Source organism: Silurus aristotelis (assembly GCF_946808225.1).
Source record: "Silurus aristotelis genome assembly, chromosome: 3".
Classification (NCBI taxonomy): domain Eukaryota; kingdom Metazoa; phylum Chordata; class Actinopteri; order Siluriformes; family Siluridae; genus Silurus; species Silurus aristotelis.
This window is the reverse complement of record NC_139576.1, coordinates 36,746,282-36,764,153: the sequence shown is the minus strand read 5'-3', so window position 1 is coordinate 36,764,153 and position 17,872 is coordinate 36,746,282. Positions and strand designations below refer to the sequence as shown.

Genomic DNA, 17,872 nt, shown 5'->3' with positions numbered 1-17,872 from the left:
GACTGAATCAGGTCAGGTGTCCATATACTCTGGATGTACTGTAATAGTGTGTGTTCGTCCTGGACTGATCCACACAACAGTATTATTCCCAAGATTGGAGGTAAAAATGTAAAGTTTTCTTTAAAAAGAAAGTTCTAGAAAGTTCCAAACGGCGATACTCCGTTCTTTTCACCTCTTTCGGGAACCGAACGCTCAACTCAAACAACCTCGTCGTCACGTGTCGTCTCGCTTTTCTCCCCAGCTTCATGTTTCGGCCAAAACCAGAGACAAACTAAAAACGGACGTATGTGAAAGCATGAGGGAGGAGCATTACGAGCGTTTCGCCGAAGGATGAGATATGAATATGTATATAAATATTCAAGAGATTAAAAAAAAAAAAGCGCACTCCTTTTTGTAAGAAATGACTGCTTTATATTTCTCTGATTAATCTCCCTGAGGGTCAATACAAACTCAAATGCTTTGATGGGGGTTTTTTTCTGTCCTTTAAAGCTCAGAAGAAGGATTAGTGCCAGGAATCTGACTGGCTATTAAAGGGAAGTTAATAGAAGTTTCATTTGTTAAAGGAATCGTTTACACAACGTGCTAAAGACGAACGAAAGCTTGTGTCGGCAAAGTTGGTTTGCATAGTGTTCATTTTACACGATTCGGGTTTTTAGCAACAGATTTTTCTATCTTTTAGCTTTTTTACTGTAGAGATGATCGATCTCAGATGTGGACTGATTCAGCTGCAAATGGCTTTAAAAATAAAAACAGGAGAAACATAGAAATAAAGGAGGAGTCTATTTTGCTCTCTCTCGTCACAATCTGAGTTCCCTCACAAACGTATTAAGTGGCAAACAGCATGTTTGTTTGGTCTCCGCCTCGCACTAAGCGCCACTGTTTTAGTGTTTTTTATTATTAATAAACTTAAAAACATACACAAGAAGGGGGAGGGGGTATAAAAAAAGAAACTAGAGTTAGCGCAGTGTCACTGTGGCTACTCACTTCGTACCAGAAATACGATTTGTAGAGTGTTGCAAAACTTTTGTTTTGCGAATGCAGGAAACCGCTTCATGCCGTTTTATGTACAGCTTCAGAGATTTCTCATAAAAGGAGAAAATCCTGACAATTCCAAATATTGAGGGAGTGAAGAAAGGAAGGAAGACATTTGTTAAAGTATGTTGAAATAAGTAGAACAGTTAAGTATTAATTTATCCAAAATGGGATCTAACAAATGTAAACTATTTTGTTAAAATTTTCCATTTATTGAATTTAATTTGTGCCAATTTAATTAATATAATAAAATGTATTGCATTAATTAGATTAATTTAAATGTTAATAATATTAAACAGTTTTGATAAAAAGAACAATTTTATGTTTTGCATTTCTTCCTCTTTTACTTTTCCCGAAATCGGATCGGGTCGGAATTTTGTGTACTGTTGCAACATTGACCTCCGTAGACGGTCTCGAGATTTCGAACGAACGCTCTTGCTCATATGGAGCTCGAGCAAACCCGTTCAGACATTCTGCCCCGAATGTATGCCGGCTATCTCCGAAGAGACTGCTCCGGTCCCATCTGCCATTCCCGCTCGGAGTCAGAGAAGCCTCTTTCCGAAAGGCATGAAAACTTTGGACGTGTATGCAGAGTGACTGCGAGAGAACAAAATGCCCTGTGATACCATCTGGTATTTTTAGATACTAGCGATGTTAAAACAATTCTCGCTTTTGTACGAACGTGGTGTCAAACGGCAAGCATCAGGAAATTCCAAGGCTATGTGACAAGCCTGACCTTAGCAAGGGTGTTCGGTCGGATTTTTCTGTGAAAAGCAGTTTATACTGTGTGACGGTGCCATGTGCGGTTACGGCTCTCCAAGAAAACAAGGCCAGCATTTAGTAAGGTATCATGCGAAAGTGCGACGAGCTCGAGGGAGGACGTTCGTTTCTCACGTCCTGTTTTGCCTTCGCCGTGACGGCACAGAGCAGATGTCATGGTTGTTGATTTCAAACGTCTCGAATTTTTATTTACAATTTTATTTTCTGGGAAGATGTTCCACTAGATTTTGTGGAGATTTGTGGTCATTCAGGCACTTGGTAAAGTCAGGATCTGATGTAGGTGAGGTGAGGAGGCCTGGGGTGCCGTTGGCATCAGCAGGCCACTCGAAAATAATACTAATACAACAGGTGTCCGAAACTCTACAGAAGTCGGAAACTGTCATTTCTGTACAGCTTTAAGCTTATCAGCTCCTCACCATGATGTGCTACGTGCACTGGAGACAATTACTGAGCGTTCTTTTTTTTTAAAAGCATTTGTTCTTTATGATCCACAGATAACAACAAGGTCTGGTGAGGAGCTGCTTCTGCAATCAGATGACTATCCTACCATCAGCAAATGGCATGACGCCATCAAAAACACAGCGGACAGATCGGTGAGTCGTTTCAGGAAATTCGAGGGAAAATTGGTGTCTGTCACATAAACAGTTCCTTAATTCATTCAGCGAGTGAATAAACACTATAAACACGAATCTAAAAAAAGATACACAGAGTAAAGAATTTAGAAGTTTGGTCATGAATTCGTCGTGAATGAAAGAAGCTTTCTGGCTGGTTGTGAGATCGTTTCGAAACTGTTTAACTGGGATTTTTCTTGCACAACCCTCTGTAAGCAAAAAAACAAAAGACATCCAGAAAGCACCAATTCTGACGATGGACAATAGCTAATCTGGTCCGATCTCACAGGACAACCACGGTAACTCAAATAGCCACTCTTTACAACCGTGAGAAACAGAAAAGCATCCCAACACATCAAACCTTGAAAAGATACGAGGTGGTATCAAAAAGTTTCGAGACTAGCACTGTTTACAAGAAATGTTATCTATCTACGTTTACACCTTCAAAATAGTGTCCTGGAAGCCTTTCCGAATTCGTGCTGGATCTCCGCAGTGGTGTCAAAACGGCGACCTTTGAGCTGGATCTTCATCTTCAGGAAAAGGGGGAAAAGTCCTCAGGAGCTGAACCTGGTGAGTAGGGTGGGTGCAGAAGTGAGATCATGTGGATCGTTCTACGACGATCATCATTCACAAGTTGGCAAAAGGTCACGACATTCTCGAGCTCGTTGAAGGTCTTCATGATCTCATGTCGTCTTCCAGCGACGTTCTTCCACTCTTGAAGTGCGCTTGCCGCTTGAAACACCTCAAAAGACTTGTTTGTCAAATGTCTCTGTGGCAGATTCGCCCATTTTTAGGCAGAATTGTTGTAACTCGCTGTCCGTGATCACATCACAGATGTGGTCAGAATGGTACCAGTTAGCAGCATTATTCACAACACAATGATACCACCTTGTATATCTTCTCTCTCCAGCTTTGATGATCCTCTGCTCACTGTAGTATTTGAGTTGCTAGAGCCTTCGAATCAGTTCAGTCCAGTCTGGTCAAACTACTCTAACGCCTCTCACTGACGAGTCATTTCCCTCCACAGAACTGGGTGTTTTTTTGCACTATTTTGAGGACAAACTGTTGTCCCCAGAAATCAGCAGTTTTTGAAAGACCCAAATGAGTCATTTGATACCAACAATCAAAAGACAGTGAAGTTTCAGAAGTCGCTGAAAGTGGTGTGACGTTTGGCGAGAAGGTGGACCACACTGGTGATTCACTTCTGACCGATTCTGCCCTGTGTTCCCTTAACAGTCCAGTGCAGACGCAGGATCCGGAGAAGGAAAGGCCATGTTACAGAGGTCCAACAGCACAGAGTGTCTGCCCAGACGAGCCCATGAATCAACAAAATCCAAAGCCAAAGAGCCGAAATCAGAGAACAGACGCTCTCTCAGTGAGTAATATGTTGTCTGTGACAAAATAATGCAGGATCTCCTTAAAAACCTCACTTATTATTATCACTCTATCACTGCTTTTCATGCCCTCTTCATTTGACTTGTTCAATATAATATATAAACCCAGAATAGTATTAGTATAGGGCTAAATTTCTTTCCCCTGAAAAGAAAAAAAAGAATAATCAGTTCTAATTTGAGTTCCTGAGGAGTTCCTCATAACTCAAACATATTCCTTTGAATTTCCTAAAATGCTTTTATGATTCAAAGCTGACATGGTTAATCAAATGTTTCTTTGCTATGATGTGGGCAGTGTTCAAGCTGAACTACAGCGCCTCCGACAGTGCAGATAAGAACGGCGTGAAGAACCGTCTCAAGAAGTTCATCTCCAGACGGCCCTCCATGAAAACACTACAGGAGAAAGGCCTTATTAAAGGTGAAGCTCAAAACACCACCAATCATGTTTATATGCTTCAGCATTATAATTACAACCAGTCCTAGCATGACAATTCCCTGTACCCAAAGCAAGCTCCATGGAGACATGGTTGCAAGGTTAGTGTGGAAGAACTCAAGTCTCCTTCTCTGATACCGGACCCACTGTTCAGCTTTGGGATGAACTGGGACATTTCACAAAGGAGTCTCCAGTGTTTTACTAGCTAGTCCATTTCCTACCACACTATCCTGGTAGCAACCGCTAGCATGAAAGTCTATGTGAAAATCCGGGGTAATGTGAATGTGAACTGAATTTTCAGGGTATTTTTTTAGTATTTAGGACAAAATTGACCAACTCTTTAAAACATCACTGCACTCCGTCCAGAATTAACCGCCTTTAAAGGCATAGTTCTAATTCTTATCTAAGGCTATTGCCCTCTAAAATCTCCTCTACGGCCTTTTTTATTTTAATCATTGAAGAGGACAATGAAAACTAAAAAAGTGGTCTGGGATGAAGAAATAGCGCAGGTGGCCCTTGAACCGACAGCACTGGCGGAGCTCCAAGGCAAGCTAGTTAGGAGAAGATCCCTTCTCACATTACTCTTCTGCCCCCTTCGTTTTCACCGAGCGCACTATTAAAGGGTGATTTATTTAATTAAAGGGCCTCAGCACCATATTTTTCTCCAGTAAGTAGCGCAAATAGAAATGTATATGCAAAGGTGGCTTTCTTGCAGTCATTTATGCATTTAGCGCAGACTCCCCTCTTCTCCTCCTCCTCTCCAACCCTCCCTCCATTTTTGTTTTTTTTTTGGGCTCAAACGAGAGCAGGCCATCTTTGATGTTCCATAAGCCTCGGGGAGCGTTCGGCTGGCCGAGTATTAGTTCAAACGCCGGATGATGAGGAAGTTAATAGACTGTGAGTAACTCCATATTGACAGTCACAGTTTGATAGAACTGTGTCACAGGACTGAGGGTCGTGTCGGCCTGATGGCAGCTTCAGAAAAAAAAAAAAAGCGCTCAAACCATGTGGCGTTCCATGAAGTTTAAATATTTCACTTGCACGCCAAGTTAAAAGAAAAGTCTGCTTGCAGATCGCATCTTCGGATGTCACATCCTGACTTTGTGTCAGCGCGAAGGCACCACGGTTCCCAAATTTGTCCAGCTGTGCGTCAAGGAAGTGGAAAAGCGAGGTACGTAGAAACAATCGTTATAAAGGCGCAATTATTAATTGAACGCCATCATATAATAAATATCTTTTTTTTGGGGAAATAAAAAAAACAGGGCTTGACGTTGATGGGATATATAGAGTGAGTGGCAACCTGGCCACTGTCCAGAAACTACGCTTCCTGGTTGACCAAGGTACCCTTTAGTTTTGCTTTTCTTTATTCATGCAAATGTATGTCACAGCCTTTTCCGCATTTGATGATATTCAAAGGTATTTTTCGGTGCGTTTGTAAGACACTAAAGAGAACAATATCTCGGTTCTCAAGGGGCAAATTAACAGGTTCGTGCCCGACTCGAGGAACAAAAGGAACACTGACATGATGATTAGCATTTTCTAATTTGCTCATCAAAAGCCTGATGTTGTAATTGTTCCCCCGTCTTCTCCTTCTGTTTGGTTCTTTTTCTGTCCCCCACTTTTCAGAGGAGGAGCTGGATTTGGGCGACAGCCAATGGGAGGACGTTCATGTCATCACTGGTGCACTAAAGATGTTTTTCCGCGAGCTGCCAGAGCCTCTGTTTCCCTTTCGCTTTTTCGAAATGTTCGTGGAGGCCATAAGTAAGTGACACTGCATTCTATCACATTGCTCTCATTGGAAAACCAGGGCTGTTCTGTTCAATAACAATTCCTAGGAAATCTGGTCACCATGATGGAAGTTTTTTTTCTTTTTTGTGCATAATTACTTCCCTGGAAACTTTCCCTTTAAAACATATATTTCAATCCTCAATGTTGAAATTACAAACACATATTGAAACATTTAGGATGAATTCCTTGTGGCGCCTTATTCCATCCATGCAGCCATTAAAAATAAACTTTCAAGAGTAAACTTAAAGACAATGACCAGCGGTTGGGAGTTCCTGTAACCCGAGAACCATTTTGTCATTTCTAATAGCGTCTGATTCTGGAAATGGTTCACATAAATGCTTGGCTTAAAGCCACGTAAAAAAAAAAATTAGGATGTTTCGGATTGCCCATACTTCATGGCCATTCTGACGCACCTGCCGGCCAAAAGGGGGCACTCTTTGACAGGGAGGTAGGTTTAGTCAAACTGCATTGCTCCCTTGTTTGGGGAGCAGGGGAATTCCTTAGGCCAGAGGGCATAGCCAAAGCAGGCACTGCAGACTGAAACTGTCACCAGATCAGCTTTAATATCATATGGAACCCCCAAACACCACTGAAGGCCAAACTCTGGGCCTCATATTAGCAGGCCAACTGACGCCATGCCGGTTCTCATGGGCGTTCTACCTCATAAGATGGCATGTTCTTATTTCAGCATGCCTAGTTGACTGCTAAACGTTTACAATGGAATGTTTTTCTACTTTAAAAGAGCGGCCCAGTCAAAAGTGCCAACGCTGTTAACAGTAAATGAAACCGTATAGTCACCGCTTACGGCATAACCGGCGGCTGCAAATTTCCGTCCGAGTTGCAAGAGCTGTTCTTTCAGCAGGACATGTTCGCTTTTTAAAGGATTTTCGAGTGTGTAGATACACAATTTATTAGTGAAATTGCACAGGCATCAGATGCAACTCCAGATTCATTTACAAGACAAACGCAAGCTATGAATTTGAGTATGACGTTTAAAGAACAGTATTGAGTTTACAGCACTGTCCAAATACCGTATGATCACAGACGCTGCTCGTCTTCACGAACAAGTTTTAGCAAAGGATGAAGTTGTAAACGTCACTTAACATAAAGTGTTAAGTATGAGCCCTCGGACAGCTCGGTTCATCAAACCATGACCATGATTTCTTTACAGGAGAGTCCTCGCTGCAACAAAAATTAATAAATGCATGACAGATGACACTAATAATGAAATGGCAGCTGATACTTGGCATCGTCTGGCTTTTTTAAGTCAATAGACTCTGAAGGTTTTTTGATCTTACCATCTCATGGAGTTTTTCCCTGCTACAGTCACGACTGGCTCGCTCCTTATAGACAATGAAAACATATATTAGTGTGGACATGGCCTTGGATGCCCTGCCGTGGATGGCTGTAGCATCGTCATGAACAACAGCGCGAGCTTTGATTGCTTTCCTGTTGTGTGCGAGCATCCGGTCCACAATTTCTCTCGATATTTTTTTTCAAAAAGTCTACGTGCTGTTAAAAACACTTGACTATGAGTCTAAAATCATTCTCCACTATTTGTCTTCTAACTTGAGGCAAATGCTGCTTCAATATCATCTTTTCGAGTTCGTTCATCGCCGATAGAGCGTCAGCTTTCAAAAGACAAACTCCATCCAGAGCCATAGACTACACAATTCCCATTTCCTTTCGGCTGGAGAGCAAGCCTGAGGTGACGCGGTTCTTTGGCAGTAAATGTTTACTTGCGCTGCATGTAGTCCTTCATTCGCTTAATGAGCAGAGGCGCCTGATCACTTACAGATAATGTTTAGTCGACTAATTAATACGGTATAAGGCTCATCACAGCAGGGGGTATAATTAGCTCAACCTGAGACAAGGAGACGGAGAATAGAGAAAGGACGGTAGCAGCGAAAAAACAGGGAAAGTGGGAAAAGACAAATAAACAGCAAGAGACTGATGAGATCGTGTTTGCTTTCAACTTGCATTCCCTCTGATCCACAGATGCACAGTACACTTTTCCCCCCACTGGGCAGCTGATGATCATTGAACAGAACAAGGATATGTTTCTCATAGTGGCATTGGCCTGAGCGCATCATTAAACCGAGCTCACTCCTACTCATGACTGCCCTTTAAATGGGTGGCATTAGCTAAAGGTCTTTGGAAGAGCGCTTTGGATCGCAGTCGGTTCAATTAGGAGCGATGCCCGAAAAGCACATTGTGATCGGAACAGACTGCGGTTGAGCTCCTGCACCGCTGTAACTTTTGTCCATAACCGAACTACTCATTACATCTCGAAAGCTTTCCAGATACACAGTTCTGTAACGCCCATGTATAATGACCTACATACAGTTGCCCTCGATTGTTTACCGACGTACGGTGCCATCCCACTCATTCTGAAAAACATACGTGCGATTATTCCTACGCTTAGGTTCGACGACGGAGGACTTTCCTTTCCTCAGGTAGACAGCTAGTCGAATTTTTCCATTCCCTCATTCTGCGCATGGAGTGCAAAGGTTGGCAAGCGAGCAGTTCTTGGCTCCTGATGGGCTCAAATCTATTATTCATCTTGCCTGGTGTCTTAGCGACATTGTCCCACCACCTGTCTCGCACACAAGCCTGCCTTGTTGTTCCCAGTGAATGTGTGCTCGCTGACAAATTGAGGTTTTGTTCTTCGAGTTGACATGCACAGAATCCGACAAAAGTGTGTGTGTACTCCAAAGTTCCCTTTGTTAGCACAGAGATACTTCAAAAATACCGAAGCACCATCAGTTCATTCCTTCGAAGGTGTCTGATTAAAACGTCCGCGTATAACCGACGTCGTAGGTTTATTCCGATTTTCCTGCTTCTACGGAAGATGTCTAATTTCTCTGGTGCGAACTCATTGGCATGCGAAACAGGCGCGTGCAAAGCCTTTCAAACGCAGAAAATGCTTCTCTATATTTCATCAAGGAGTTTTTCATGTTTAATAAATTACAGCCGCCGATCCGCTGCCACTTTGTTATTCATAAAGCAAAGCATTCAATTGGGATACAAGTTAAAATCTTAATCATTACCTGCAGGACTATTTGCAGCGAGCTAATATTTGCTTTGACGGGGAATACGGAAGTCCGTCAACAAAAGCCCCGAGATGAACCACGGAGTCGAGCTTTATTTCAACAAAGCGGGTCTCGGTGTTTGGGCATGGATTTCTTTTAGAGTTGAACCGAATGTGACGTGTTCCGTCTCTACATCAAACAACCCGAGCATCATATAACACTGCAAATCTTTTATAGACGGTGAACTTATACGTTCAGAGGCACGTTTTAGACCATGCACGCTGATTTCTCATGAACTATAGCTACTAGGGGTGCAACGGATCGCAGATGATTCACGGTTGACTCATTATTGACTCACGGTTGATTCACTGTTGATTCAGGGTACATGCATGTGACCCATGGATTAATTGTTAATTTGCGAAATTAGCCTCCCATATCATTCAAATCGCATGTATGGGAGCGTTTCCTTGCTGTAACTTTTTTTCTAATAAACGTAAAGGGAATTATATTCGTCTCCTCCCCGTTTTTTTGCTGATCCGATCCGTGACTCAAAAACCGTATGTTTTTTGATCCGTTGCACCACTAACAGCTACGTATGCATTGTCAGCCAGGTGGGATTGTGGGTAAGGAGTGATGCTCGGCGTGATGTATAAGCGCACAGTGACTTCGATACGGGCCATTTTTACTCTGTTATATATTAATGACACTGTCCGCACCATCTGTCCAAAATGCAGAACGAGGGATCGTCTCCAATATGCTCACCACCAAAGGCAAAGTAATTAATGACAGCAATAATGCCAGCAATAATGACTAGATTAAATATTTCACAGGCCGACTGCCATGCAGTTGTCAAAGCCAAAAAAGTGTTGAGGCTTTCACAGATTGGGTACAGGCACAAAAAAATATAGTCTAAATGCTTTTTTTTTTTTTTTTTGGTGCTAAAGAATCCGAACATGTCTCATGGGAATCATGATGATAATCAGCCACTCCCGATTCTCTCAACTTTACTACGTTTTCTTTCTTCCTTCTAATCAAATCATCATTATATATCTGTACCTAAACACTGCACTATTGGCACTTCTAGCAGTGGGTCATAGCCACTCTGTCAGTCCTAAAACTTGTTCCCTGTCTGTGCTTAATTGGAAAACCTGGCATCTGACAAGGGCATCTGCTAGTCAGGGCCGTGCCAGCACGGTGAATACATGCAGACATCTGCTCCATTAGTGCCCAGGGGGCATCCCGGGCAGTACAGTAGACCCCCTGATGGTTACCGCCAGCTCTTTTTCATCGCACAAGCAGAAAGAATAAAAATGATTACATTTTATGTATACATAATGAAATGAATGATTGCTGTTAGTAGTTACAGCGTGTAAGAAATAAAGCGCGACGCTCAGAAATCTACGATGCACTCCTGCGAAGAAGCTCGGCAGTTCCTCTTATTCCTCTCATGATTCTTGATTCTGTTTTTTTTCTTTTTTGCAAAAACAGCATTTCTTGAAGTGCATGATATAGCAGAATAATTTGACAAATTAATTCAAGGAGGAAATATTTATCGACCTGTTGAAGAGCTCATTAGCGGTAATCACGTGTTCCTGTATTAGTCCACGTTTTTTTTTTTTTAAGTAAATAAAATGCAGATTATCATGCTACAGACAAATCTTCAGTATTGGAAAAAGTAATTCATTCGAAATTAATTTTATTTAGTTCTTGGTTGCATTTTTTCACAAAGCCACCAATGTTTCACCCAGTTATCACCAATGCACCATCAATTTACCACCAATGCACCATTTAAGCACAACTAAATAACCACTAATGCACAAAAGCACTAAATCACCACCAATGAAACATCAAAATGCCACCAAACTGCACAAACGTAATATCAAAATTGCATTGTCATTATGGATGCATGCATACGTGTGTGTGTATGTGTCTTGAACTAAGCTGGAAAACTGCAAATTTGGTGCCGGCATCTGACCTGCTCATAAGTGGCTCAGCATGTCCGTGTACACACACACACACACACACACAAAGACACAAATACACAGGTGGTGCTTCTCAGCAAGCAAAATCTGTTCCCGAACATCTGCTCAGGGATCAGATGGCCTGTTCTCGAAACGGATGCTGGAGTGATAGGAGATATTATTACATGCATGTACAGTTATTGATCCAAGTGTCCACCAGATCTCCTACGAGATTCTGCATTCACCTTTTTAAGATTTAAAACAAAAAAATGCGCTATTCCATTGTTTGATTGGTCTAAAAGTGAAAAGAAAAAAAAAAAAGAAAGAAAACACAGGTTGGCCTCTTGGTAGTGTTTTTACTCTGAGGTTTGCAGCCATCTGACATGCCTGGAGTAGGAGGGTCACAAGGTGAACATTTAAGGCTAATGTTACATGGCGAGGGCTTTTAAAAAAGGGCCGCAGGTCCATTAACCAAACCACCAAAGCATCAATAAAAAGATCTATGAGCAAAGAAAGAAATCGCTGTGAAAGAAAAAGACTTGAATAATCAGCGTTACATGCTGACGAATGCCGATATGAAAGAATTCGTTCTTTCGAAGCCGATACGTAGTTAATGCCTTCAATTTCAACAAATGACACGATCCCGTGGTTATGCATTATTCACATCTGAATTTGGGAGTGGACTGAGAAATGAGCGAGGTTCACAGATATTTCCAGAATTAATGTTCAGACGGATACTGCGGCAGTAATTCGGGCTGATCGGAGTTCTGGGTGCAAAACTGGCAGCAAAACAGTAGTGCTTTTATTTCAAATATATGTCATAAAGCAAATCATTCTAGTTGTGATAAGCGACATTATGGAACCCTGCCTAATATTGTGTTGGTCCCCTTTTGCTGCTAAAACAGTTGTGACCCATCGATCATCAACAGCATGAAGTTCTTCAGTAATTTGAGCTACAGGAGCTCGTCTGTTGGATCAGACCACACCAGCCTTCGCTCCTCACGTGCATTAACGAGCTCCGGCCGCCCACGACCCTGTCGCCGGTTCACCACTGTTCCTTTCTTGAAGCACTTTTGATAGACACTGACCACTGGAGACCAGGAACATCTCACAAGAGCTGCAGTTTTGGAGATGCTCTGACCCAGACGTCTAGACATCACAATTCATCAAACTCATTCAAATCCTTACGCTCGCCCATTTTACCTGCTAACATCAACTTAATAAATATATCAGGTGCCATGATGTAGAGATCATCAGTGTTCTTCACTTCACTGCTCATAATCATACCTGATCATTGTATAGATCAGTAATCATCATATCATCCAGCCTTTTTTTGCTCTATCATGATGTACTTTTCTTTTCTCCTTAACAGAAAACAGGGAGCACAAGCCGAAGGTGCAGGCGCTCAAAAAGCTGGTCAACCAACTCCCCAAACCCAACCATAACACCATGAAAGTGCTATTTCATCACCTCCAAAGGTTGGTCCAACACCAAAACCCTTTCATTTTCAAACACTACAATCCCTAAATTTTCATTAAAGCAACCCAATCGGTGTTGAGTGCGATTAGAAAACCAATCCATTTGGTTATGTACCCGAGGAAATAAGAAGCCCTGTGCACCAAAAAAAAAGAAGAGAGAGTGTGCTCAAGTCTCTGTCCGTGCTAATATAGCTGGCACAGTCACTAGGCCATATGGCTGGTCTCCATCTCCCAGAAGGGGTGTTCCATCCCACTTTACCCTTCTGCACATTTACCACCCTGCACAGGAGGGCTGGAGAACTCCGATCAGATTGACGAGCATCTCCCCACCCCCCTCGCCTCTAACCTCTCCCTACGGAACCTGCCCTTTTGGCTTATGCTATAAAGTTTGTTGGGTTGCATATGGCAGGTTGAGCAGGTGAAGGTTTTTTTTTTTCAATCTACACTCATAACCGGTTTATTCCACGTTAACAACGTGATAAAGAATTTGGGAAACGGACCACCTTTTATTATTATTGTTGTCTTCACCGAAAAAAATGCATATTAATGAGCATATTGTCTGATATGAAAATATATTTATCCTGTGATCTGTACGCTCGCGGCCAAGTTTCACATGTGTTAATGAACAGTCCAGAGAAGACTGTTAACTCAATGCAATTTACATTCCAATCTAGTGCAGTCACACACACACACACACACACACACACACACACACAGCACCATTACTTCTTTAAAAAAAAAAAAAAACAAGGCCATAAACCGTTGAACTTTTATTTCGCTGACTGACTTGTTACTGGACTTGTGGTGCTGAAAATCCCTGCAGTGCCTAAAGTCTAACCCTTTAGCTGTACACTACCAGGCGTCTCTCGGAGCATTAGCGACCATTCGGAACATCTGAGTACTGTGAGGCCACACCCAGAGCGACTGATGTGGTCTGTACACAAGTCTCACGTGGGATATTTGATTCTTCTACCCATTTTTCTCAGCTTGACGACGCACAAGGAATGTGTGGTTGAATGGCATAACGTGTGTTTCAACGTTGCGTTATCTCAGGACCTATAATCCCACAGCCATCAAATGCAGGAAAACATTGAACCCTAAGAGTGTGTGTTGATTCAAATACACCTTTATGGCGGCGGCCCCCAAATGACGGTCATCATTTAAAAAATTTTCACTAAAATGTCCCTTAGATATTAACAGAGATCAACAGCACCGATAGTCGACTGCTGGAACTGTCGGCTATCAGCCAAAATCCATACCAATAGTTTTTCCGGGCTTACGTTCCGCCGTCATTACAAGAGACTGCGCATCGCACGGAGCGCGCTATATTATATTTTATTATTCATAATTTACTAATTATATAACTATATTTTTCTTTTTTTATCCAGTATCCAGTTTAAAAACTATCGTTTGATTAATCGGGTATCGGTCGACCTCTAGTTATTAACGTAGCTTAATTATTTATTAAATACATCCACCAACCACACGCATAAGTAAATGTTTCGATTTCAATAGCAATGAATATGAAAAAACTATCAATGGTAGTAATAATTCTCTTAATAGGCAATAGATCTCTTGAAAAGTGACGCTGCAGAACAAATTAATAAACTAATCCAGCATTAGGAGGCAAAATAAATACATTTAAAATCATATCATCATCACCACAATAATACTCCAGCTCCTGTCATTTACTGTTACAGACTGACCCTTATTAAAGAAAGAAAAAAAATGATGTGTCCCTCACAGAAAAGAAGTTTGGGGACCCCCTGGGTTAGGGAATAAGTAGCGCTAATTGTATGATTCGTTTGAGTGAATCGGTACCATTTGAATCTCAACTTGTTTGGAAACTATTAGTAGTATAATAAAGTCCAAATGCATTTTTTTGTTGCAGTTATTATTCTAAGCACTGGCATGTCACCGTTCCAAGTCTAACTGTCAATAAAGACACCAAATTTCCCTTCATTTGTAAAGCCCTAAATGCTAAATTGTTTGGCCACAACTACACAAAACCAAAAAAACACAGCCTCCTCGATCTATAAATCGGGATGGTCCCATCAAATAGTAACATGTGCATGGTTTTAAATCTGCTGTAACCAAAAACCCTCTAATATCCATTTAAAGGCAACAGTAAAAAAAAAAAAAGTTGCTTCCAAACTGCTTCTCATCATCATCCCTTTGCTCCTTCGTTGTTTATCATATTGGACTTTGAAGAAAAAAATTCCTTTAAACAGCAAAACAGGTATGCAGCAGCTAAGTGTGACCCAGAATCGCTCGCAGCAATGCCTGTGTTGTGGGCTACATTTTCTCCTTGGCTCGGCTCGTTCGAGGAGTGGCGGAGAGCCTTGTGAAGTCGAGCGCCTTTGTTGTGGGTGCGTGGTATGCCCGTGTGGAACCAATGTTCCCGTTTTCCTCTGGCCCATTGGGGCCTGTGTTCAATAAAGCAGTTGTGTATTCGCATTGTGATGATGTGGTCAAGGCAACCGGCTCTCTCCAGCTCGCATTCGCTCAGCCATGCTATTTACGTCTCTTCTTGTGGGTGTTTTTGTCACCGCCGCTCATATTTCCCATTTGCCGCAAGTGATTTAAAAGATGGTAGGGTTTTTTTTTTTTCGGTTGGTAACTCAAGGTTTCTTTTTGTCCCAAACAAACCTGGATCGACCTCTGTGACCAGAACGAGCTGATCAGCACAAAAAAAAAAATCATCTGGGTTTGATGTTTCAAACGAAGAAGGAATGTTGTTAGGCAAATGAATAGCTCCGAAAAATAACAACATTTGTTCGAGGATACATGTGATGAGACATCCTTGTTTGGAACAAACTTCTCCAGAAGAGTCCATTACACAGCATTTTTAACTAAACAGAAGGAAATGTGCACTGAAACGATACTAAATAAAGCCAGAAAGAATATTAGATAAAAAAATATAATAAAATCACTAGGCCATATGGCTCGTCTCCATCTCCCAGAAGGGGTGTTCCATCTCACTTTACCCTTCTAAATACTTACCACCCCATACAGGAGGGTCTCATCAGCTCAGATTAATGAGCCTTCCCTGCCTTAAACCTCTCCCAAAGGAGCATGGCCTTTTTCGCACAAGTGATCGAGTTCACCAGGGTCGCATACGTCAAATCCACCAATCCAAAAGCTGAAATCATACAACAGGTCAGTGAATTCAGGACGCTTCTTGTTTTAGTGTTTAACTGAACCTCGTTACAGAAACCCATGCTTTCTATTGCAATAAAGGTCACATCTTGAAAAAAAAAAAAAGCGAATATACACACACTGGCCACTTTATTAGGAGCACCTGTACACCCTGCTGACAAAAGCGCTTCGGTTATTGTTCACAGCAACTTTGATCATGGCACGGTTGTTGCCTCCAGATGGGCCAGTTGCAGAATTTCAGAAACTCGAAAACATTCGGTTCTACGGAAAAAACCAATGCATCGTCAATGAAAGAGGTCAGAATACAACGGCCAGATTAGTTCATGCTTACAAGAAGGACGTGGTAACGTAAATAGCCACTCTTTAAAGCTGCGGCGTACTGAAAAGCATCTCGCGCTGATCCACACCGGATTCTGTTCTCATGACGCTACAAGGAGCTCCGCCAAATCGGACGGTTGAAGATTGGGAACACATGACCTGGTTTGATGAATGATGATTTTTGCTGAAGATCAGGAGAAACGAACTGACTGAAACAACAAGGTCAAACAGGTGCTGGTGCTGGAATAGTGTTGGGAATTTGTTCTTGGACCACACTGGGAACCTTAATACCACTCACGCTTTGTACCAATGTCATTTCAATGTCATGTCGTCGGTACTACTTGTACGTCGTACAAGTTCTTAGAATGCAGTACTATAGAGTATAAGGAGCAGTGGTGGACAGTAATGAAGGAAATGTACTACACTGATGTTTTTCCCGTTCAGGGAGACTAAATTTGGCAAAATCAGTCGTTCTTGTTTTTTATGCGTGGATAAAACAGTTCAGCATCAGTTAAACATCAAGCAGAACATTTAGAGAGGAATAAATGGTGAACAAACTCCAGACTCGAACTCACCACAACACACGTGGCCGCGATTTGTGTGCTTTTTTTTTTTTTTTTTTGCAGAAGGTTTTGGGCTCATGATCATTTGAATAAATATCAGTGTTTGATCTATTAATAGAATGATATTAATGAGTGAGTGTGTTAAGAGTTACAGAGTCTTTTGATTTGATTAAGCAAAAATGATAATAGGAACATTATAGTCATAATAAATCATCGTACTTAAGTACATTTGAAAACAAATAGTTTTCTAAGTTTAAAGGGACACTTTTACTGGAGTCATATTTTACTGATTTTATCTCCACTTCAACGCTACCATTAATAAGCAGTCAAGAAAAATGATTTGGTCTTAAAATGCACAGAATGCACATGGACACTATGGCACTGTTCTCCAGCTAACATGAGACTCTTCATGCATCCGTTTTACCACGTGCCTATGTTTTTTTTTTTTATACCGTGATGAGTATTGAGCTACTATATAAATACATATACATAAAGGCTACTTCAAGCATAATAACATGCCATAATCACAAGCCACCTCCACCCACAAATATAACTGAGCATTATTTCAATTTAGAATCCAGAGAAATTTGACTTTGGATTGGAAAGTCATGAGTTCAAATCCCAGCAACACCGAGTCACTCCGGAGCCCTTGATAAAAACTATTGAGCAAGAACATTTACCCTCAATTGCTCAGTTAATTATCAAATGAGATAATTAGTAGTTGCTCTGGAGATGGGCGTCAACAAGAAACTAAATCTCAAAGGAGTCTTTCTAACACCTTAAAGAATCAACGTCAAAGAATTGATTTTTTGGAACCAGAAATGATTACCCAACATTTGTACGGTTTGTAGTAAAGCGACAACAGGTTCTTAAAATCCCAGAGTAAAATTCGAGCGAATTTCTCATTAAACCAAAACAAAAACAAAAAAAAAATCATATGCCAGACGAGTCTACCCAGTGATACTGTCTGGTCTGTTTGCAGTTAAAGCCATATTCTACTAATGACATAATTTAAAGCTTGGAGTGATGCCTCCTCTCCTGCGCCTCATTCCGCCCCTAATTTATTATTTGTCTCGTCCTTAAGGACTGAACAAGGCTGACCCAATTAGCAAGAGCTTCCTAAGCGGGGGGGGAGGACAGGGGGCAATTGTGTGCCGTCCTCCATTTCATGTCAAGCACTGTTCACAAACAAGATGCTAATTAATAACCATTGGCATCTTGAGTAGTGCTTGTTGCCTTTCATGCCGGGTATCTATGATTTGTCTGATTCAATCGAGCGCAGTCACAAAAGCTCCCCCCATAAACCCCCAACCACCCGCCCGCCGG

At 41.6% G+C, this 17,872-nt stretch overlaps 1 protein-coding gene across 1 annotated transcript in view; it reads left to right on the top strand.

Moving 5' to 3' along the window:
- Window positions 1–17,872, top strand: part of arhgap15 (Rho GTPase activating protein 15) — a 35,108-nt gene that overhangs the window by 14,944 nt on the left and 2,292 nt on the right. Inside the window, exons 7-13 of the mRNA XM_083537375.1 lie at window positions 2,307–2,405; window positions 3,660–3,798; window positions 4,110–4,232; window positions 5,320–5,418; window positions 5,510–5,587; window positions 5,874–6,008; window positions 12,401–12,506. Of these exons, the coding sequence (XP_083393501.1) occupies window positions 2,307–2,405; window positions 3,660–3,798; window positions 4,110–4,232; window positions 5,320–5,418; window positions 5,510–5,587; window positions 5,874–6,008; window positions 12,401–12,506 (779 nt within the window). The remainder of the gene's footprint in view (window positions 1–2,306; window positions 2,406–3,659; window positions 3,799–4,109; window positions 4,233–5,319; window positions 5,419–5,509; window positions 5,588–5,873; window positions 6,009–12,400; window positions 12,507–17,872) is intronic.